The sequence below is a fragment of the Lissotriton vulgaris genome, chromosome 4_1, assembly GCF_964263255.1.
Source record: "Lissotriton vulgaris chromosome 4_1, aLisVul1.2, whole genome shotgun sequence".
Classification (NCBI taxonomy): Eukaryota; Metazoa; Chordata; class Amphibia; order Caudata; family Salamandridae; genus Lissotriton; species Lissotriton vulgaris.
The window spans coordinates 1680699000-1680723214 of NC_141691.1; the positions used below are offsets into that span (position 1 = coordinate 1680699000).

Sequence of the window (24215 nt, forward strand, 5' to 3'; positions counted from 1 at the left end):
CCCTGACGAGGCCGAAAGCTGAGGGTGGGCTGGCGGTGCCGGACTTTGAAAAGTATTACTTGGCAGCGCAGCTGCAGACTTTCACCCAGGAGGTCGCCAGGGAATTCCGAGGCCCAGAGGACAGGAGGGGCACAGGGATAGCTAGGCATGTTCTCTCCTTCATAGCGCTGCGACAGCGTTTGGCCTTGCGGGACTTGACACTTGAAGAGAAGACCATTCGCTTGTGTTGGAACCGAGCCCACGCCCGGGGCCAGTTGCGGATACCGTATGCACCCGAAATACCTCTGGGCATGCTGACGGCCCTGCCTCATGGCGGTGATTGGTCACGATTAGCGGATTGGGAGGACGCGGGCCTACAGTTGGTGGGTGACCTTTACGAGGACGGGGCGTTTCTGCCCTTTCAGGAGCTCATTGATCGCTTCGAGGTTCCTCGCGGTGATTTTCTTCTGCACTCGGCCCTGGTCCGAGCGATTCAGGCGCACTGGAAGCACGGGCAGGAGGAACCTCCTACTTATCCGGTGTGCCAGTACGTTATGATGTCCGCGGGAACTGTTAAGGCGGTCACTTGCCTGTACGGCAGACTGCTCAATGAGGGGTTGGCCCCCCTTACTACTTTAAGAACCCGTTGGGAGGAAGACATAGGGAAGGAGATCCCGGAGACGACCTGGTCCCAACTCATGAGACGGGCCTGGAAGGGCACGCGCCACGCCCGCTTTCAATTGGTCCACTACTACGTACTCCATAGGGCATATTTGACCCCGGCGAAGATCCGACAATATTTTGCCACGGACTCCGCGGACTGCCCCAGGTGCCAGGCGCCTGATGCAGACCTTCTTCATATGTTATGGTCCTGCCCGGGGCTGTCCTCCTACTGGCTGGAAGTGGGGGATACCCTGGAGGAGGTAACGGGGAGATCCTTATCGGTTGATGCGGCAGTGGGGCTCCTGCACTGGTTCCCACATACCCCCAAAAATAAAATCACCAGTAAATTCATTGATCTGGGGCTTCTCCTTGCTAAACGGGAGGTGACCAGGAATTGGAAGGCACGGGTTGGTCCAACGGGGGCCCGATGGCACAGCGAACTCTTGAAATGGGCGGCGGGGGAAAGCACGCTGCGGTACCAGTTAGCTAGGAGACAACACAACGAGAAGGCGCAGGAGGCGGCGCTAGAATGGGAGACATTAGTGCAGGCCCTCAGGGATTATTGCGCTCCCAGCGATTCCGAAAGCGAAGATGCAGCTCGCCCCGAGTCCCGATAGACGATTGCACTTTACATGTCTGTTGCTTTCCTCATGGGTCCTCTCACAGATCCTATTACGGCTGTTACTGGGCACTGATGGCGGGGTTGGGGGGGGGGGGGTTGGTTTGGTTCATAGTGTTTTGAGGGGGGGGGGGGTTTCTTTCGGCTTTCTTTGTAGGATGGTTTAGAAAAGCAGATGACGGATAGTGGATCATCCGGACCAGCTCCGACTTCCTGTTGAGTCCCCATTGGGTATCGCCACCCGACCCTCGGGTTGCGGGCTGAATGGCTGTGTAATGGTTCATCCTGCTAGGGGACGGAGGGATGTATTCTACTAATCTTGATTGAACTTATAATGCTGGTCGCTTTGTAAAAATTTACTGATTCCTGCAATAAAAATATATTTAAAAAAAAAAAATCAGAGGCAGCCTAGCCGGTTCAAGATGTTAACCCACGCATACAAAGCCCTGCACAACTAAGGACTAGCTTACATCAACAAAGGCTTGACCTACTACTAACCAACCAGGCCCCTACGATCCGCCTCCCTCTTCTTCGCAGACACCCCATTGATCGCCAGAGCATTTTCTCCATGCAGGTTGTAATTCAGCCTGCATGAAGAACAGGAAAAGTGCGCACAACTGTTTTGGGCAGCCCGGGAGGGCTAACCAGTCATTGCGCACTTAGCAGGATTCTACTGCTCCTCCTCTGCTCTGCAGCCTGCCCCACCCTGTCAGGCAAATCTGTTGCAGCAGAAGGACAAAATAAAATGATAATAACATTACGTTATTATCATCTTATTTGTTCTTTTTTTGCTGCTTCAAGGCAGTGGGGCGACCTCCGCCTTAGTGGAGGAACCGCCACTGGATAATGCATATTCTTTGCTTCTGTTGACATATTTGGTCAACTCTTTAAGTTTGGCTTTACATGTCTGTTGTGCTGAAAGACTCTTTTATGACGATATAAGAGCTGCTAACTCTCCGGAAAACCATCTATTCGTTTGGTACGCCAAGTTAAGATTTCTCGACCTGACCTGTAGGCGGATTAGGATATCCTGAACACTTAAGATAGTGACATTAAACAATTTTAACATTAATGAGGAAACTTTAGAAGCAACCTCATCTAGAGACCTTTTGAGCACCTTGGTTAGTAAAAATGTCAGCTGTTTAAAGTGTAGTGATGGGCAACATGGGTGTGCCTGCAAGACATTGGAGGAGATTCAAAGATAACCCAGAAGTAGACTAGCGTAGCTGCTGATAATCATCTTTTTGACAATCACACTTTATATACATTTTTATTCATATCCAAATATAACATATTTGTTAAATATCAAAATAATGTTAGAGAGTTTGGTCGGAGGCACAAATACCCCAAGACAGTCCTGGAAGCAGTGTGGCAGCCATATTGAAGACTCTTCCTGAGCTGACAGCAGGTGAAGCTCATCTGTATGCTTTGTGATTTGGGGCACATATGTTGGCCAGGGCACAAGGGTTGGAAGGGATGAGGGCAGAGCCGCAGTTCATTTTAGTTTTGGTGGCATGCTGGTGGCGCACAATGGGCTAGCTGAAGTTTTTAGAACACACTCGGCGGTGCACTGCTGAAGGGATTGTAGTTTGCGTTTTGGGAACACATTTGGGTGGTTCAGAGCATGATGGTGGGGTGCAGGGCAAGGACAAAGAACAGGGACAAGAATTGAAACGACCAACACCATCTCGCTGAAAAAAAGAATATATTCTTATATGAGAAAATAACGTTTGTGATTTTAAAAACAAACTAAAAGAGACCCTAAAATTATCACTGTAAGGAGTGTTGTGGTTACGATCTTAAACCCAACAACCACTGAAATTCACCATTTATAATGAGCGAAGCAACCATAGCTCCCTTCCAATAAACTGCTCAGGAACCTTCACATGATGTTACAGATTATATAGATCTTATGTGGAGAGTGGTGAATGTGTGTCTGGCTTCCGAATCTACTGAGAAATTAAACCGAGTAATCCTCCATCTTGCATTGTATTTTCCCGGGGTCAGTTAAGGTGTTTCCACGTGCCATAAAAAAAGACTATCTTGCCGCCTTTAATAATTGATTTAATATGTTCGGATTCAATCGCGGTTAGTATCAGTAAAGTAAGCTGAGTCCTGTATCCTACATGCCAGCGGCGGAAGTGACGCTCTCTTGTTGAAAACATGTCACGCGCTATTCCAGAGGAAGGATTTTCCCTTCTATAAATAGCGCTCCGTGCATGTGGCGGTAATTCTGAAACTGCGTGCGTGTTCCACCTTTTTTGCCGCTTACTCGGGCTTCGTTCTGCAGTTTTATAATTACTTTCTGTCACTCCTCGACTAGTGACTGCTGATTACACAAAACACATCTGCTGACGGAGAAGGAAACCCTAGGCTTAATACTTCGACGAGTGACTATCGATTTCACAGTATGCAATCCATGGAGAGAAAGGATCCGAATTACGTTTTTCAAATTATTTCTCAACTAAAAATAGCAAAGTGAATTATTCATTATCTCAGTTTGGAAAAATATGAGAGATGCGTACATTGTATCCGATTTACCTCTTTTATGAGTTTGTGTGTGCTACACAGAGAAATTGAGGAGTAAGCCGGGTTTATGCTTCGAGAACACATCTGTGCAGGAAACTACTTGGAAACCGAGCCTGCTGCTATTCGTCCTGTAATACCACAAAATATATCCTTATATTTCTCGAAGTTTGTTGTGTCACGTTGATCAAAAGAGTGGCAGGGCATCTGCATTGCCAATAAACGCACCTGTTATGTGTGTCATACTTGAGCAATATATGTAGAGATGTCTTACAAAATCAGTCCTTTGCAAATATTCTTCTCTGATCTCAATGAAAACATGAATGCACGAGGTCTTCCATTTTAGGACTTCTTCAGGAAAATAAGCCATTCATAATAAGTAAAGCACGAGCATCTTTGTCGAATATGAATGTTTTTAATGCATATAGTTTCATTCCAACAGATCGTATCCAGTAGGACGATAACAAGACCTTTGGTGCTGAAGAATGGCAAGCCAGCCGGGAAAGGAACCATCACGGTATGTAATCTTACCCATTGTGTTATTTTTCTATTAGCTTTCTCTTGTTGACAGTGCAGCATTGTTATTGTTTAATTCAAGAATGCCCTCCTTCAGAATCTCACTGCTTTCTTATACAGAATTTGATTGGATGATTTGAAAAGAAGTTTGCCAATTCTCCAGGGTCTATAGTTTTAAGTTCTGCTGTTTAAATTTTTTTTTACCTTAATAAAAAATCGATTATTTTTGCTCTTTCGCTAATCTAACTTTTGTACGGCATTAAATGCTACGTGGATATTCTCATCAAGTTTACTCTTTTCAAATTTTTATTTTCTAGATTGAAGCCGAAGAAATAAAAGATAACAGAGCTGTCCTTTTCGAGGTAGAAGCAAGAAAACTGGACAATAAGGTATGTATAATCTGTTTGCTGCATGAGAAAGCAACAGTAATGTCACTAGCTTCAACTGTTAGGGCCTCATGTACAAAGCAACTTTGCGATCGCAAATCCTGGAAGTTGCTAAATCACAAGGTATGGGGCTACAAAATAGGTTTTTAATGTACTTAATACATTTTCTGTGTTGCTGGATCACAACATTGGTTTGGAAACATACAACAAATCTCTCTTTGGAAGGAGAATGTTTAGAGCATCCCTCCCAAACAGCAATTCGTTAAGGTATTTATCAATGTTTTGCGATCGAAATGCAGTCGCAAAACATTGACATTTTACTGACACCTCAAAGGAGCTGTTGACCTATTTGCAACACATTTGTGTTCATTAAAAAAGGTTTGATGGAAGGCTGAAGAATGTTGGAAGTTTGTGAAGACTACTCGCTTTCTTCCGCTTATGTCCAGAACCCATAGGAAGGACCTCAGTTGTGGCTCTGTTTAATTTTATCCCACTGTTGATCATCCAATAGTCTAAGTTGTTTAATCCATTTAGTAAGATGCCAAAATTATCACTGGGGATCATTACATCGCATCATTGCAGACTGAGTATCCTTATTATTGTGGACTTCTTTAACTCCAAGCACTGTATGACTTCATTAACCACTCATTGCCCTACCATACCGTTCACAGGCAGTCATTGCGCCAGCTCACTGTTCAACCCTCTAGCATCCATCCTCCCCAGATTTTCCCTATTTTTTTTAATTAATATGGATATTTGAACGTTGATTATAGGAAACCTGTTAGGCTAAGGTTGTACCTACTTTCCTATATTTAGCTCGATCTCCTTCCCCATTGGCGGATGCGATCTAAGAATAGTAATGCTAGGTATTTGCAGGTTTCAGTTCCGCCCCTTTCAAGATGGGGCCCAAACAGGTGGCTGTGGACACTCCTTGGCTCGAGGTGTATTAACGCTGGCTAGTATTCTTAGTGAGTTTTTATCTCTTAATCACTTTTACCCTTTGGCCGCGATTATTGGTTCACTGGTTAAGTAGTTTATTATGTGTTACATTATTTGTGTCTTAATTGCAGAGTGTAGCACGCCTTGACTCACAGCATTGCCAATGTTAACTTATTTGCGAGAGGCATCTTCTACCCTGTGATATGGTTTTATAAAAAAACAGTATTTTTTGTTTGACTTTTGTGCTACTAAGATGACCAGCTTTTAACACAGGAATTATGGGGAGCTTATATGAATGTTATTCTATTTAGAATGACGTTTCCACACTGGAATCAGCCGTGCTTGTACCACAATATGTACAGATTTGAATGTTATTTATGTAAGTGTATATATGTCACGGTGTGATGTCATGTTGCTTTTGATTAGATTAACTCACACTTTGGTGCTTTGAGGTAACACAGGATGAGAGGAGACATAAATAAGGTGTCATAGGCAGGCAACACGTAGCACTTTAAGATATGTGTATGCTTTTTAATGGTGTGCACAACGGATAAGGTTTTTGACCCTTAATTTTTTTGGGGGATATTTTTATAGCACCATGTTGGTTGTGGTTTCTGGCGGGACGCACAAGGTTGTACAGTGGTTACTATCAAAGAATTTGATTTATTGGTGACCTACACATATTGTACTTTCCGTATTGTAGACCAAGATACTTCATTGGAACTGTCATGCATACAAATGAAGGTTTGGGATACTTTGGTGAATACTTACTATTCTAAGGTGTGTTCACTTTAAGATATATCTATCATTATACAGCTACAACATACTTACTTTGGGGACCTACTCAAAATGCATTGCCTGAAGATAACTCCCTGTGGACCTAGGTTACTATCAATATGCAAATATATCTACATTGCATGAGTGCTGCAAAGCTTTTGTAAACAGAAGAGAAATATCGATACACTCTAAACATGTGTAAATTATTGTTTGGACTGCAGAACATCTTATAATGGTTTAGAAATTAACCCTTTATTTGTGCACTTAAGCCTGTACTTCATTCATGTTATGTTGAACTCTCACTCCTTGAGTGATGGATTGCGGTTTCACGCATGACGTCAAGCAAATGATGGTAAATGTATGTACATTCTCTAGTCCTGACGAGGTCTAAGTTACGAGGCCGATTGAAACACTTGTTGGTTAGAAGTCTAGGGCTCATCAATTCAGGGTCCAGTTATTTCACAATGTCAGACTCCCAGCTTCACTTGGCAGAGCACTGGCACACTTCGAAAGGCACTGATGACCGACCTGCCACGTTAGTCCACGGTGTAAAATATTCTGATTAAAGTTCCGGTCTTTATTCAGCATCTTTCAAATAAAAAATGGCAGTCAATTAAAATTGTATACAAGTTAATAAAAATGGTTACAATAAATGATCAGTATGGTATAATGCAAACATTTTTTTTTACAGGTACGACTGACCTCAAAAATACATTAGTTATTGATTGCAACTAGTTTTTCATGCACATGTATATTGCCTCTCCACTACATAACAAGTGCAGTATATATTATGGCGGACTAGATATCAGTCATATTGTAATGGAGGACTCTTTCCGCCGAACTCTAAATTAGACCCTAGTAATTTAATATTGGAAAATCATCCTAAAAACTAAAGCTAAAACTAATGTTTATATTTAATTCAATGTAACTACATTAAATGTTCACTTATACATTAAAGCATGTTCTCCTGCTAACCGTTATTTATCTTCCTAATTCAGACAAAGACAAACTCATTACATGTCTGAAATGTTTTAAAAGGTTTCTTCCCCCTGTAATAATGCTGGACAAATAAAAAGAATATGTGAGAGAGATTCATTGAAGTAGTTATGTAGCCCTTTTTGCCTTTCTTTGATGGGTCCCAGGAACCTATGTCTGCGGACTGTAATTGTAGAACATAGATCTTAATGAATTTGTGCCAGGAGCTTCCCTGCATGCCCAAATGCAAAGAGCCTGGTGTGATTCCCAGATCATGCCAAATAACGCTACAGTTGCACAACGTCTTACGACACAGGTCTTGCATATCTAAATCAAAACTGTGTTTAACGTTCTTCTTTATGATCCATTGAAAAACATTATGCAACAGCCACTCACTGATTGCTGGGATGCGATCCTAGTGGATTTTCGCACTATCTGTCGGGCCTGCTCCTTCACCTGACAGAACTGTGGGCCAAACTCGGTAGGCTTAACTAAGTCACAGGACCCGCGTTGCTGGCCTGTCTGGAAGCGAGTATACGGGTCGGATGCAAAACCCCTCACTGACTATTGTCCAAGACTGCGCAGTTCATGAACTGCAATCAAGAGATAGACATGTGGCAAGACGAAGAGTAATAAGACAAAAACAAGCCCAAGCGCTGCCTGCAAGCTAGCAAATAGAGGTTGCAGTTACAAGGTATGGGAAGTGCATCGTGGTATTATGTTTAACAATTTCAAACACAGGAGTCAATGTGAGGTTACAGTTGGTTATATTAATGTTATGTTGCAAACAGCTGAACTCTCTATTTCCTAGGATGTAATATCTGCACTAAGAAGAAACACCAGTTATGCGTATGATGTATTGATGTCTACTCTAGATGCACTGTGTAAAACTAGTGTCAAATTAGGAATATTTTGTAATAATGTCGCCAGAAGTGTACTGATATAATGCAAAATTGAAAAACAGTGAAAACACATTTAACCCCTTCGATGCTGGTGACAAAGCCAGCTTGTCATGGGCGTTACCTGCGCTGCGCGCATGACGAGCTGGCTTTGTCACGTAACGCGGGTTTTTTGAATTTTCAGCGCGCAGCGGGAAAACCTGCTAGAGCGTATGCGGTTAAACAAAATGATCCATTGAAAAACATTAATGGCTACTGGCTTTCCAAATCTGTTTTGCTCATAATACGTAAAGGGATGTTTTAAAATATCTCATCCAATGTGAGAGGTTGGACTTGGAGATGTGCAATATCTCACACTGCTTATCAGTCGGTTTTTAAAATAGAACTTTTTTTAAAATGTGTTCTCAGTGCACCAAATGACGTTTAGTACGAGTTTTCCAAAAGTTGTATCCACAAAGACTGTTGATTACCATGTCTTATATTTTCTGATCTGACTGTACTCCAGAATTTGTAAAAACAATCTTCAATTCTGTCTCCTACATATACAACCCTGGATGAACACTAATATGTTGAAATTGAATCAGACAACGTAGACCTTTTCATTTTTGGCAATGACTGCTTGTGGAGTTTGCCCGAATTACATTTAATTCAGAATATAGCTGTTGGACTGTGATGAGATTTAAATGTCCCATGCATGGTGTACAGTTGTGTTCCCTTATCAGCAGTGTCCAACTGAGAGTATCCGGTATCCCAGTTTTTGATTCTGGCGACAGCTTCACACCAACATATCAAATGTACGAATGCTTAGGCCTATGTCTTGACATAAGTAAAGTTCTGGACCTATCCTGCTCCTGGAGGGGCACAGAGACTGTGTTGTCAGTTGTTGGAAGGTGTGCTAATGTGCCTATCATGGGTTTACCATATGGCGCAATGGAGGCATCATACTGTGATTTGTGAATGAGTAATTGTGACGAGGCATTTTTTATCTGTGTCACTGGAGTCCAATTGGCCCACTCATGTAAAATTCTGCTTCTGGGCACTGTTGGGTCTTAACGCTAACATCCCAGTGTATGTTATGCATGTTTGTATGTGTGGTGCATGCATGATATGTATGAGTGAACCAGAGTAATGGCAGCATGTGGATTCCATTTTGAAAGCCCTGGGCCTACTCGTACTGAAGAAGAAGGTGAGGGTGTTTTCCCAGTGAAGTGTATTGCTAACATTCCTGGGGCTGGTGGGAGTAGACCTAGACACGGAGGCAGGGAAATAGGAGACAAATCTCCTTTAGAAATGTAATTAGATCCTTTTGCTGAGCGGGGCTTCTGATTAGTCTCCTTAGTGTTGGTATTTCTTAGATGTTGGGGGTGAGGGATGGGGCTTCAGTCCCCATTGTTCACACTGTGAAGGATCCTTGAGGTGAGGCCTGCCTTGTTTACCTTTACTTCAGCACTGTTAAGTGATTCTGTTTGGAACCTGGTTCAGAATGCTCACACATTTTTGTGCCTTTCATGTGGGTGTTCTAACTAAAGATGACCATGCTGTTGAGAGCATCACTTTACACAAAGGTTGTGTCTAGAAGATAGACTGGAAAGGACACATGACAGAAGATGCACCCAACCTGGTTCTGAGAGTGCAGACAGAGAATACACATCCCTGTTATCCTTTGACTGTATTAAAGTGGTAACTTCCCGCACCTTTCATGGTTCCAGTTCCTAATTCTCTTTGACTAAGGAAGGGGGTACTTTGCAGAGTACCCTGAGGACTGGACCCAGAGCTAGTGTCTGCTGGGAGTCCGCTTCACCGAGATGAGGGGACATCCCCTGGAGTCTGACCTGCGAGGAAGAGCTGTCTTTAAGCTTCTGGAAGTTAACCTGCTTGAGGGAAAGAGGAAAAGAGTGAGCCATTCTGCAGGAAGATCTGACTGCCAGGGTGAACAGAAGCAGCTGACTCTGGAGCTGAGGGTCTGTCCGCCAAAGGCTCCAAAGAGCGTGCATGGTGTGCTCCTGCATCGGAGCATTGTCTTTCTCGCCAAACTGCAAACCCTTGGCACTATTTTAAATTGCCGGAGTGGACTGAGGCACTGTGTCCTAAACTGTGTGGTCTTGAAGCAGACGGAGGAGCTGCAACCCAGAAGTATAGCTGGAGTAGACTACTTGCTGCCCGTCTGCAATCAAGCATCTGCTGTCTGTTGACGTGTGAAGGTAGCAAGGCACCTTTACCTGAAAACTACCACACATACTTTACCTTGAAAAAAGAGGAAGGTAGAAGGGAACAGGGAGGACATTGAACCTTAGTGCCAGTGATTATTCTTAACTGCAATTTGTAGTGTGTGGTGTTTTGTTTTCAAGTCTATTACAGTACTTTCTTTTATAAAAAGGCAAGCACTGGCTGGGAATACCAGTTATTGCGCTGCTGACGGTTGAACGCGGAGCTTGATGCACCCTCACACTACCTCCTTAAGACATCAATGACTGCTCACCACCGCTACCACTGTGAGTCAAATGCAGTAGGGATTGTACTGACCCAGCTTGCAGAGCCATAGAGGATAGACCTAGGACATCATTCACAGTAGCCCCTGCTTGCCCCATGGCCCCCCCGAATGGGGTTTGACTCACAGATTTCTGGGTCTGAAAATATGAACAAGTACCAGAAGCATGTTGCAGACTACACGATCTTCCATTGGAATGGGGAAGTGTCCCCACCATCCACCCTCGTATCTTACAATATACCTCCCGAGGCTTCCTCTGGTTATCTTGCCATCTGGTGGGATTAGTTCCTCATTTCAGACGGACTCGTATGAAAGGCAGAGCTTTTTCTGTGGTCTCCAAGTTGTGGAACTACTTGCTGTTACTATTGTGTTGCATTCATAATTGTTTCTTTTCGCAAACCACCAAAAATCCATTTAATTTATTAGTCTTTTGGACTTCTGTCTAAACCTCACATCAGTTCTAGTATTACCAGTTCTCGTCTCACCAGTCCTAGTGCCAAGAGGCCTCTGGGCGAACGTGCGATGTCAAATTAAAATTATTCAATTTCATTAATTCTGGTGTGATGGGTAACATTGCTCTGTTGCAACACTCTACTCACTGAGTATATGTCGAGCCAGTGCTGCTAGTATAAATGTGATTCTTCGTATTTATGTGTGAGTGGATTGTTAAATGATGTGCCTTATCCACCGTAAAACATCCTGTGGCATTGTGCATGCTCACAGCAGTTCAGTCTCCACCCTTTTGACATAATGTCCCTGTAAATGAGTTTGGTACATTGGATTCATGTTTCTATGCTTTTTTGGGAGGTTGCAGGGTCACAGAGTAGTTCATGGGCTGTCACTAAATCAAGTTTAGTCACTGGTTTAGGGTATGGTTTATTGTAGTGGGTGCCCTGAATTACACAGGCTCATTATTGGGTCCGACAAGACCTTTCATGCATTGTCCACCTTGGTTGGCCCTTCTTAAAGAAAATTATATCATGCCCTGCTATGTGTCTTAAAATCTAGGCTGAGGAGGCAAGTGTTAAATATGGCACAACTCCTGGAACAATCATTTTTGGACAAAAGCCAGATTAGTTCATTGTACCTTTAGCAATCCCAAGTAACTGCTGGCGCAACCCTAAAGAACAGAGGAGTTTGAATGTCTTGATTCTTAATATGTAAATTGTTACCTGAATCTAAAGCATCATTTGGTTTTGCTGCAAGCTATGCTATTCTGAGAACAAGTGAATTGACATATTTTATACTTCCACATTTAGCTGCATTCCCAGATATTTGAATGGTTTTTCCTTTACCTTTTGTGCTACAAAGGCTGTGCACCTGGTTTTGGTGAAAAAACTGATATGTTGGAACATAATTTTTTCATAGGGAACGTGTTGAGAACGACACAGGCATCACAATGAACTGTTTATTCTGGTATAGGATCTTCAGTAAATATTTACTAAATGGCAAGAATATTTGATTAAAAAACATTGCATTTGTATACATTTTGAAACCAGCACTCGCAATGTCAATAGGTCTGGTTTCAAAGAAATGTTGTATGGTAATGGGAATAGCAAAGGAATATATATGTATTTGTATGGAAGCAAAGAACTGTACAATAATATTGGTAAAAGGTCAGGTGACAGTTGCACTGTCAAGATGAGACCTAAAAATCCATGTAGGTTAAGGACTGCCTTCCTCCCATATGTGCTGCTGCCACAGAAATCATTCCAGAATTTTCTAGTTATAAAACAAACTTTCACAGCAGTACGGTGTTATGTCTGTGCCCCTCAAAGTTCAAGCTCAGGCATCTGAATAAATAAACACGATGATCATAGCAGTGTGGAGAGCAACCACTTTTTTTGTGAACGCATACAATTTCTGCCCAATCAAATCATGTACTCCTGGCTAAAACACCTCTCTATTAATGCGCACATAATTGTCTGGCAACATCTGTACTGTCAAGCCAAACCATAAAAAGCAACGAAATTGCTTTGATTGGTCAGAAGAATTGTGTTAGCGATCATAGCATTTGTATTTATAAGTCCCCTCGAACATATGAACTTATCTTTTTACAAAATACTCTTACTGTCACATCCACATTTTTTGTTGTTGCATCCAGTGAATTGAAGTATTTCTGATCTTTAATATATTTCTGTTGACTCTTAGATAATGAATGTTTGGCTCAACCGATTAATGCAGTTGGTTGAGTTGTAAAAGCTTCTAAATGAAGACTGTATTTTGGATGCTGTTAAACCTGTACTAGAGCATTCTTCAGACGATCACAGCATTATAGACTATTTATCTTCTTCTCGTGTCCGTATCCTTGAAAAGAAACCGATCTGATGAGTTCAGGTCTTTATGAACTGTTAAAATCACTGTTAAAGGGCCATGGGGTTTGCAGAGGCTACTGAGCCCAATCATAGGGGTTGAGACATTTTACTCCTGATGTCCCCGGCCATGACCTAATATGGATTCTGAGCAACCGGGCCAAGTTCTCCTTCTCGCAGGGTTAGCATTGTCCGAGCATTCCAAAGCTCCCTATGGGGTTGGTGGATACAGGATAGTGAACCCGGGCTCACAGCTCCACATGCACACAGAAATAAATCATTGTCCAGTCAAATACACACTTTTATGACAACTTATATTATTTCTACCATATCCACACATTGACAAAATAATACATCAACAAACATTTACACAGTACTCTTGAGGTCGGGTGTCTCTACTGTTTCTTTGGTTGTTCCCAAAGTGATTAGCACATTAGTGTTCGTGGTTATTCCCCATTCACTATTGGTAACATCCAGCTTATGCCCTACAAGTAGTTCAAGTCTCAAGAGTCAACAACGATTTTAACTTTTAAGTCAATAGGGTACCAGCGCTATTGCGGGTTTTAATATTAATAATAATGTAATAATAGATTTTAACAGAATCCAAGAAAATCCAGACAATTTACTTGGTGATGTGCTGATAACTATTTTCTGAAACACCTGATTTCCACATAATATCATTTGTGATATAAAGTTTTACCAGTAAAACTGCATATCTGTGCAAATTTAGTGACCATTTCAACAGAAAATTGTCTGTCTGTAAATTACTTTTTTGCAAACACAACAGTGTTCCAAAATGCACCACTGGCTACATACCACACCCGTACTACTTTCCTGCATGAATCCGCTTGATACATTTGCTACCCTTGGACTTTTCACACTCACTAGGACTTTAACGATGTAACAATAATGGAAGAACCTCATCTCTGACTATTGTTCTAGCATCACTGCTGAAGTACCAGAAGCTTTCTGCAGCTCCTTCTGCGGGGTAAGTGTTCGTTCAGCTCCTGATTTGGGTGTGGCTATGACGATCCTCTCTTTGTCCTTCATCTGATTTAAAATGCTCACCTGATGTCCTTGCTTCTCCGGTGAGGGAAGAACAAGTCTCAGTCTTTGGTGACCCCCTCCGACATTCGGGGTGTCCACAACTCCCTGTCAATGGGTTTTGGCACGATCAATATGGTTAAGTTCTCCACAGCATCCCTTATAACAAACTGGGTTGTCGCCTTGCTACCGCACAGGTCTACGGCCCTTACAGCACTGCAGTTTTTCCCATTGTGCCACTCCTGGCATACAGGGTCGTCACCATGCTACTGCAAAAGGCTTTGGCCTTCCAGCATGACAGTCTTTCCCACAGTGGTCCTCTCTTGGCATATGGGGATCTCACACTCTGTCCTGTACACAGGCAACAACCAGATCGGTGCAGCCGCTGTTTCCTCACACCTCGCCTAGGGAGTCCCCTCGACAGGGCCCCTCACTGGGCCTTGATCCATCCAATGCTCTCCCTTTACTCACGTCACACTGGTCTTGGCAAGAAGGCAGGTGCTTGGATACTCTGGGTGATGTACCCTCACCCAGCTGGGAGACTAGCAGGCTTGGCCCCCAGTCCTGGTCATAGGCAGAAGTCTTGCAGAGCTTCCCCTCCTCACACATCTTGTCTGGCTGCCTGGCAGATGACACTTTTTGGGCTTTCAAACTCCCCTTTTTATAGTCCATTTCTAGAAAAAAACTTGATTAAGGGTCTAAGTCTTTGAAGTTTTATGTTGGGGTTCTGTTTCTTTTGAAGTGTTTAATCCTCTGCTCCCTATTTCTCTTGAAAAGCAGTCTTTCACAACTGGCGTGTGTCCAAAGCAAGCTCATAGTCCCACACACAGGCCATGGAAGTGACAAGTTCACACCTGAATGTCAGCCACAGTGAATGTGCGTTAAAATGTTAGCATTGGGCCCCAAGCTCTACCAAATTTTGATTCTCTTATCCACCCCATCTCCTTCCTAAGATGTGCCCTGGCCCGTTCCTTGTGACCTCTCAATGAATCAAAGAGCACCATTTAAAAGCGCATAGCGGAGGCCTAGCCTTCCCCTCCCCAGTGTGTGTCCCACACAGCTCATGCAAATGCTGCAATACAGAAATATGTCTGGGGGAATCGCTCTACCCCCATCAATGTTTCACCCAGGGCCCTCCACAAATTGTGCCATTCACATGGCACACATATATCCAATGCATGTGTTCAACACATATGCACTGCACAGTACTGTATCCTCCATGTACTGCACCAGCCATAGTCCCACATACATCCAGCATATGTTTAACAGCTCTTCTCATCTCGGGTAATTCCGACAATCTCAAGTTTGGTGTAGTAATACCTATCCTAAAGCCTAATCTGGATCAGCATGAGGTTTATTTATTTATTTATTTATTTATTTCTTTTGAAAGTTTTATATAGCGCGAACAAGATCTTTGCAGATATCATAGCGCTTTACAAAGAAAAGGGGTAAGACCAGGAGAGTGCATAACAGGCATTTGGGCATAGCATAATTGTAGGTAATAAGTGAGTGGTAGGGTAGGTACATCAAATAAGAGGGAGCGTAGACAATGAGGTAAGTTGATAAAACAAGTAATACAAATAAGCAAATAGATCAAACACGTAATACAGATCAGCGCAGAGTCTAAGTCCAAAGTAATAGTTCAAGTGTATTTAGCCATGAGGAAAGCTTTTACTTCTTTCTTAAAAAGAAGAGTGGAGGAGATGAGCCTGGTTTCAGGAGGGAGTGAGTTCCAGATCCTGGGTGCCATTCCTGAGAAGGAGTCGTTGTAAGTTTTTTCCTTCTGGAATCTTCGAGGCTTCAGCAGAAGATTGTTTGTGCTTCTAGTGGTTCTGGAGCCACCAGAAATTGTCAGCTTCTGAGTGAGGTAGCCGGGTGAGTTCAAGTGTACAGCCTTGTGCGTCATGCAGGCAATTTTCAGATGTATTCTGGCTTCAAAAGGCAGCCAGTTCAGGGATTTAAAGTCAGGGGAAATGTGAGTGTTTGTTAGAACCAGTTATGAGTCTCGCTGCCGCGTTTAGTGAAGCTTTTAGGGGTGCAGTTGTAGTTAGGGGGAGTCCGCAGAGGGCGATGCTGCCGTAGTCTATGCGAGGGATGACTAGTGCTTGAACTGCAGTTTGGAAGTCTTTGGTTGGGAGGAAGGGTTTAAGTTACCTCAAGGTATTTATTTGGAAGTTCGCTCCCTTAGTTGCCTTGCTGATATGCTGCTGCATGTTGAGATTGGCGTCAAGTGTTATGCCTAAAGATTTTGCTGAATCCACGATGGTCGGTTGGAAATTGAGTGCAGTTAGGTGCTTAAGCCAAGTTTGAGCAGTAGAGATTTTCGCGGGAGGTGAGATCAGAAGGAACTCAGTTTTCAGAGCATTGAGTTTGAGGTGGTTATCGGCAACATCCACAATGGAACGCCTTGAGGTCCCAAACCAGTGGCACAGCAGAACTCCGCATTTAGCAGTCTGTTTTATCTTTCAACTTTTTTAGATTCCTAATAGTTTTTTTTCTCCTTTTTCATTACTCTTTTTCGTCCTTTGTTTGTCCAAGTAAACAAGTACACTGTTGCAATCCACATGTAAGGAAAAAGCAATTTCCCAAGTTTCTTGTGTTAAAGATGGGCCTTCCGAACCTCCTTCAAAAACACATACTAGAGCCAGGTTCATAAAAAGCAGTTTATTCACACCCAATGCATTTCAAGCCTATCTGGCTCTTCGTCAGGGGTAACTGAAAATTACAATATGCATATGTATTAGTATAACATCCTCTTATTACGTACACAATGTGTTATTTAAAAATGCTCACGTAATCCCTTACTCCTATACGCATCTACTCAATTGTTAACATTAATTTCACTATCCAGCTAAAAAATTATTTTTGTGACACCCTGTCAGTGTTTACTTTTCATATTCCCACGTCAGTCACACTCCTTCAAATCACCCCCACTAACTCCACTGTGTCGGTGCGAAATCCTTCCTTTCATTAGTTGTTTATGCTCCTATGCTCCTTCTCCTGATCACTCCCCCCTTCGTCTCTTCCGCTAACATTCATTACATTCTCTACCAGCGCAACCCTCCTCTTGATCCTTCATGTGCTTTCCAACATTCCCTTTACCGACCTCTACCTTCCTTCACTCTGCTTTCATTTCCCTGTTTCCGTAAAATCTCTAACATACCTGCTGGTAATCCTTAGTGCTGCTATCAATCCGTCATGCTCCTCACCCACTCGCAAAAGAAATGATCCTGAGCAACGCGGCTCACCTGTTTTTAAACCCTATTTTTTCCCCTCATCTCCGATCCGTTCCCATACTAATCACGTGGTTGTCACCTGACCGTACTCTCTCACTTAGTTCAGCTTTAAACACTCCAACACCCATAATGCTTCTTTTTCTTCTATAACGTAGCCCGGTGCCCATGACGTTTACCAAATATCCACATTGTAAATATAACCATAAGAATACTCAAAACCTGCTGGAATCAGTGTGATTGTGATAACATAAAACATGAACATTATCAACAGTTCAGTAATGTTCTGACTTCTCCAAAATGAACATGCTTTTTGAACGCAGATTTTCCGCCTCGCATGTGGAATGCAATGTCGATTGCAATTGTTCCTTACTTCGTGATCCTTTATTTTGTTGGGTGCAAACCCCAGGCTAATTTTTGTGAAACATCATATGGGGATGGGTTGCACACCACATATTTTCACTAGTACTCCAAAATTCATCAAATTCAATTATCTGTAAAGTTTATCTTTGCATGCACAATGGAAACGTGCTCAGCCAGTGCTTCTGATCGTTGAGTTCAGAAGCATAATGTCTTTGGGGGATTGTAATTTGAGATATAGTTGGGTGTCGTCGGCGTACATGTGAAAGTGTACATTGGATGCTTGTAGCAAGGTGGTGAGAGGCTCCATAACTAGGTTGAACAATGTTGGGGATAGGGAGGATCCTTGGGGGACACCTAATGATATAGGTACTGGAGAGGACATTAGGTTGTTGATCTTGAATTTCTGAGACTGGTTGTGAAGAAAGGAATCGAACCATTGGAGAACAGTCCCAGATAGACCCATTCTTGTGTTTAAAAGTTCGAGTAAGTTCTCATGTTTAACAGTGTCGAATGCTGAAGAGAGATCAAGAAGGATGAGGAGGCAGGTATCGTTTTGATCTAAAATTTGGAGGGTGTCGTCAATTATGTGAGTCATAGCGGTTTCGGTACTGTGCCCTGCTCGGAAGCCTGATTGAGGAGGGTTGAGGAGATCAAACTGTTTTGTCAATTGTAGTTGAATGCATTTTTCCAACCATTTGGCGAGAGGTAGCTATTTTGGCTCCTGTATTTGCTTCCATATTTGACCAAGATTATTGAGAACATTGTCTTGACTAGGCTTACAAGGTTTTAGGAGGAGAATAACCTGTTGGATCCCCAGCAAGGGAAAGAAGTACCGAAGTTGTCATGTTATCTGCATTGATTGATCTGCTTGGTGAGGTGGATAATGGTGGTAGTCAACCTGATAGGAGCAGCTTTCATTGTAAACATAACTGTTAATATTATAAAGCTCTTTGGCTGTCAAACACGAAAAGGCTTATAAAAATAATAGAATAATCGAATTAATAAGGTAACTATTGCTTGCAGTATGAAAAGAGTAATCTAATAAATAAGCAAGCATAGCTTTTCTGATGGATACTTCTAACCACAGAATCCTCACCAGATAAGATTTGGAAAGCTCTCAATTATAGTGCTCCTGCAAGCCACTAGGTGGTATTGGGCAGCTCCACATGGACTACATACCACCCCGGAAGTGATAGAGTGAGGCCACATATAAGTGGCTTTGCGCGAATGTCAGTTAATTTCTTCCTGTATCTTCCAACGTGAATCAGGAGCTCCACTCAACATTTCGTTGCCCTTCCAACAACTCCTAAAACAGGGAGAATTCCATTTTGCTAGGGAAGGATACCCACTCATAAGGCTAGAGGTTTGAATCCATACCGCAACTGTAGAAAGCAAACGTCTGTCATGGACCGCAGGAGGTGTCTGTGGTGGTCACGACTCAGTCATGTGACAAGTGTGCTCTTATGCACCCAAACTGTGAAACAATGAAGGTTTTGGATTCTACATCTGCCCAGCCCGGATCTCAACAACAGAGAAAACAGAACAAGATGGCTGGACAGGGAAAATTAATATCGCAGTTACCAGACACGCAGTCAATATGTACTACGTGACCACGGGATTTATGACCCAAAATGAATTTATTTTCTTTTTAACTCAGTTTATCAAAATTTCGAACACACAGAGACAAACAAAGAACTGTCACAGCAGTGAATTCATGAGTACATTATCTACAAATATACAAGTTTACAAATATACAGTACTTACAAAATGAATCAAGCAGAACGAATAAGAGTAACACACCAACAAACAATGAAATAATTCAGTGATCAAAAGTGAATTGCATTTATATACAGTGCAAAAATTAGTGCATAAAGCAAAGGTACAACCAGTCCATAAGACTATGAAACCAAGGGACAGGCGGGGCCTGCCTGCCTATCAGAACCTGTGGTTCAATGTTTGTATCGGGTTGCACGGCTAGGATCCAAAGTAGTGGAAAAAATTCTTATCCTAGAGGCACCCTTTTGAGTAACCACAGGGTGGAGGTGACACCTCCACCCTGTGGTTACTCAAAAGGGTGCCTCTAGGATAAGAATTTTTTCCACTACTTTGGATCCTAGCCGTGCAACCCGATACAAACATTGAACCACAGGTTCTGATAGGCAGGCAGGCGTTCCATTCCATCTGCCCCCGCCTGTCCCTTGGTTTCATAGTCTTATGGACTGGTTGTACCTTTGCTTTATGCACTAATTTTTGCACTGTATATAAATGCAATTCACTTTTGATCACTGAATTATTTCATTGTTTGTTGGTGTGTTACTCTTATTCGTTCTGCTTGATTCATTTTGTAAGTACTGTACATTTGTAAACTTGTATATTTGTAGATACTGTACTCATGAATTCACTGCTGTGACAGTTCTTTGTTTGTCTCTGTGTGTTCGAAATTTTGATAAACTGAGTTAAAAAGAAAATAAATTTGTTTTGGGACATAAATCCCGTGGTCACGTAGTACATATTGACTGCGTGTCTGGTAACTGTGATATTAATTTTCCCTGTCCAGCCATCTTGTTCTGTTTTCTCTTATGCACCCAAAGACATTGGGACTGTGAAGTGAAGCTGTAACAAGGAGTTATGGGCCTCTTTTACATCCAGCTCCAAGTCAAGAAAGCACACTCCTGTGAGGTCAACTTCCAAGTCCTCCAGTTAGTCCAAGTCCTAGCGTCAACACAAGAAAGTGAAGTGGAACTCTACCTCATCCTGCCAATCTCTATCTAAAGAGAAGACTTTAATCCTTCACAAAGTATGTCGGTCACCCTCCAGATCTCCAGTTGTGGATCGGAGTGCTCATTTGCTCCTGGTACTTCCTGCATTTCTCGGGCCATCCGGGACACTGAGGCTGATTAAAGCGTTTGAGAAGCCATATTGCAGATACTTGGCATTCTTCTGGCTTCCTTTGGCGTGCCCTTGGACCCCAAGGATCCGCCTGGGCCATCAGTCGGGCTACCACAGGCAGACTTGTCCTCTGCGCCATCTGACCCCCATGGTCCCAGTACAGAATCCTTACTGGCTCTGGTATACATTTCCACCTAGCTCCTCAGGGTTGCAGGGTGCCTGTCAAAGCTCTGGCCATCTGGCCGGAGCTTTGACAGGCACCCTGCAACCCTGATTTCCACTCTAAACATCCTACTTCAGACAATCTGGGTTGTTGCCCCTTCAAACAGCACCCATTTAATTCCATATGAGTCCCCTGGATAGGGAATAAGGATTGTGGTGTTCAGAAAATGAATGCTATTTGTTTATTGCATACCCTCTGGGGCTTGACCAGTAAGATCTGGTTGGTGGTCCCGGAAGACCTTAGGTCCTCACTGGCTCAAACCATTTAGAATGGTCCAGATGCAGCCAAATCCGTGATTTGTACTGGGCTCAAAACTACTGATTGTCTGGGATGGGGACCAGTGTTATGCTGACATGTTTGAATGCTCACCACAAGATTCTCTGGATCTGTACAGGCCTCTATCATGGATATGCCTTTAGATGGTTCATGCCAGTTTAGGGGGAAACGCAGATAATGCCTTGGAATGCTTCAGAGAGAGTATTGCTAAGCCTCCCCCGCCCCCCAGGTGCTTTGACCCCTGCCAAACAGTTTCCTCCCCAGTTTTGGAAATTCTGAGGCTACTCTCCAGGCTCAACTGCCATCATCCTTGTCCTTTCGAGGCCAGGGAAATGGATGTGGCAGTCAAAGTAGACAAAAAAGAGCACCAGCACTCCCAGTTCCTTTCGGCTGTGGCAAGAGTCACCAGCTGCTTTAGTTCGCCGTTAGTTGCTCACAGCCACCCTGTGGGAGGCAGAATCCTGCACATACTCTTCAGATTGGCTATCCATTATGCCCAACAGATGGGTCCTTCAAATAGTTCAGCATGGCTATGACCTACCCTTTTTTTCTGTTCCACTGAATCTCCCCATGCCAGTCCAATTCAGAGCTAACCTCAGAAGAATACCTGTCCATTCTGTTGGACAAGGTGTGAATTTTAATTTCCAAAGGAACCATCGCGAGGGTTCCAAACTGTGAATTCTGGGAAGGTTGACATTCTTGCTGTTCGAGTTCCCTCGTGCCGAAGATAGATGGGGGTCTTTGGCCCATCATAATTCTTTCCCCTCAATGACTTCAGAAGGACAAATTCATAATGTTCAGTCTGGACCAGATTCTGTTCGTCCTGGACCTGAGCAACTGGATGGTGTCCATGGACATGCAGGATGCATATTATCATATACCTGTATAGTAGTCCCGCAGACGTTCCCTGCGGTTTAAAGTATACCATGAGCATTTTCAGTTTGCCATGCTCCCCTTCGCACTCACACCTCGGGTGTTTACGAGAACGATGGCTGTGGTCGCTGGCCATCTTGGGAGGTCGGCGATACTAGTTTTCAGCTACCTCGACAACTGGCTGTTGAAAGTGGGTTTGCCACAATCAGTTGTAGACCGCCTCTAGATAACGGCAGACCACCTGACATCATTAGGGCTTACGATCAACAAGCTGAAGTCACAACCTGACCTGGTCACAGAAGAGTCCTTTTATTGAAGCTGCCTGGATACTGAACCGTTCAGGGCCTTCCCTCCATTGGAACAAAACTAGGACATTCTGGCTATGATCCAGATTTTTCGGCCTTGGACCTGGATTTTGGATGAGAGCAGCTCGGAGGCTTCTTGGCCTTTTAGCCTCCTGTAACCTCCTTATCGACTATACCAGGTGGCATTTGTGTCCTCTGCAGTGAAATCTGAGGTGCCAATAGGTCAAGCTCCAAAGAAACCTATTGGATGTCATTCAGATTTTGGAGAGGACTGTATAGGATCTGCAGTGGTGGCTGCTTGACTGCAACTTTACCAGCAGCAGGCCCCTCTCCCTCACCCAGAGCTGATGGTTGTCGCGGATGCGTCACTGCTGGGTTTGGAGGGGTTGTGGTTGACTCTGGTCTCTAGCGGAAACCCAGCTCCATACCGGTCTGGTGGTTGTTGGTGTTGAAGGCCTTCCAACCGTCCATCAAAGGGAGGCTGGTGCAGGTTTTCATGGACCATACAGCATGTAGTGCTGCAACAATCAAGGTACTGTCCTGGGTCCTGGGCCAAGAGGCTTTACTCCTCTGGAGTTGGCTGGAACACCAGGGCTTTTCCCTGATTGTGAACCACCTGGCAGGATCCTTGAAAACCCGGGCGGACTAGCTCAGTCAACAATGCCGGCTGGTCACAAATAGTTGGCTGCATCCCGAGGTATGGCAGAGCATCTTCTGGCAGTGGAGTGAACCGTGGCTAAATCTTTTGGCCACTGTCGAGAGCACGCCGTGTCAAGAATTTTACGGATTGGGAGTTTCTGTGAATTGACTCTTTGGAGATGCATTCCGACTAAAATGGAACACAGGACTTCTGTACTCTTTCGTGCCTCTGCCTCTCCTCTATAAAATATTCAGGAACGATGATGCCCAAATCATCCTAGTGGCTCCGGATTGGGCTGAGAGAGTATGGTACCCTGCACCTCTGGGTACAAACATCTGTCCTTCAATCGGGAGGATTGTCTGTTGCAGCAGCAGGGCAGAGTCCTTCACACAAAACTGTACAATCTACACCCCATGTGTGGAGACTGAGCGTGGCAGTTGGCTTCGTTTGATCTCCAACCCAATGCTGTGGATGTCACTCTTGCCTTCCACAAAGTTTGTTTGTGCTTGGCGCTGGGATAAATGTGTTGCCTGATGTGGAATTTGCAAGACAGGCCCCTTACAAGCCAAACAGTTGAATGTTTTATGCCTTACAGCAGAAATATTTCAGGGTTACTTGTCTCCGCTTTCTGACTTTTATTTTTGCATTTTCCAGGCCTACTATCCTTCTTAAAATCTCCTGTTTTGCTGCAGTTTGTTAAAGGTATCCACATCTGTGAGAAGCTGGCCACCAGTGTATGATGTACACTTATGTAAGTGGGCACCCTGCATCCCTCCTGGCAACCCTAATTGTGATTTAGGAGGTCTTAGACAACCATTGAAAGGTCTCCAAGTGGTAGCAGTGGGGAGCTGCCTTCAGGCTTCGTCCAGGAGTGTAAAGCAGCTTCTTTTACCAGAACACAAACTTATATGTATTAACTAAGTGAAAAAGACCACACAAGGTATTTATAAAAATATGGATTTATTATATAATGCTCTCCAAAAGGTTTAGAGAGCTCCTAACCAGTGACATGCACAATGCACACAATACTTTGCATAGAAATCACAGTAAATAGCACGAAATACACAGTGGACCCCAGGGGGGACGGAACCTTATACTAAGAAAGTGGTATATGAACCACGACTCAGATCAAGACAAGGTCTAGAGGGCGTAGAAGTGCTGGGCCCCCAAGGAACTACCCAAGGTGAGTAGCTAGGAACCCCACTGAGATTGTGTCCAGTGTGGGAACACAACCGCGTTCTCCGTACAAGTCAACGTGTAAGTCGTGTTAGATTTTTAAAGATTAAGGAC

The 24215-nt window shown here is 43.5% G+C and overlaps 1 protein-coding gene across 2 annotated transcripts in view; it reads left to right on the forward strand.

Annotated features, from left to right (window-relative positions):
* The window catches only part of CPNE3 (copine 3), a 460542-nt gene that overhangs the window by 245041 nt on the left and 191286 nt on the right, over nt 1–24215 (forward strand). For both annotated transcript variants that reach the window (XM_086965964.1, XM_086965965.1), the window contains exons 4-5: nt 4230–4304; nt 4621–4692. In XM_086965964.1, coding sequence (XP_086822090.1) covers nt 4230–4304; nt 4621–4692 — 147 coding nt within the window. The remainder of the gene's footprint in view (nt 1–4229; nt 4305–4620; nt 4693–24215) is intronic.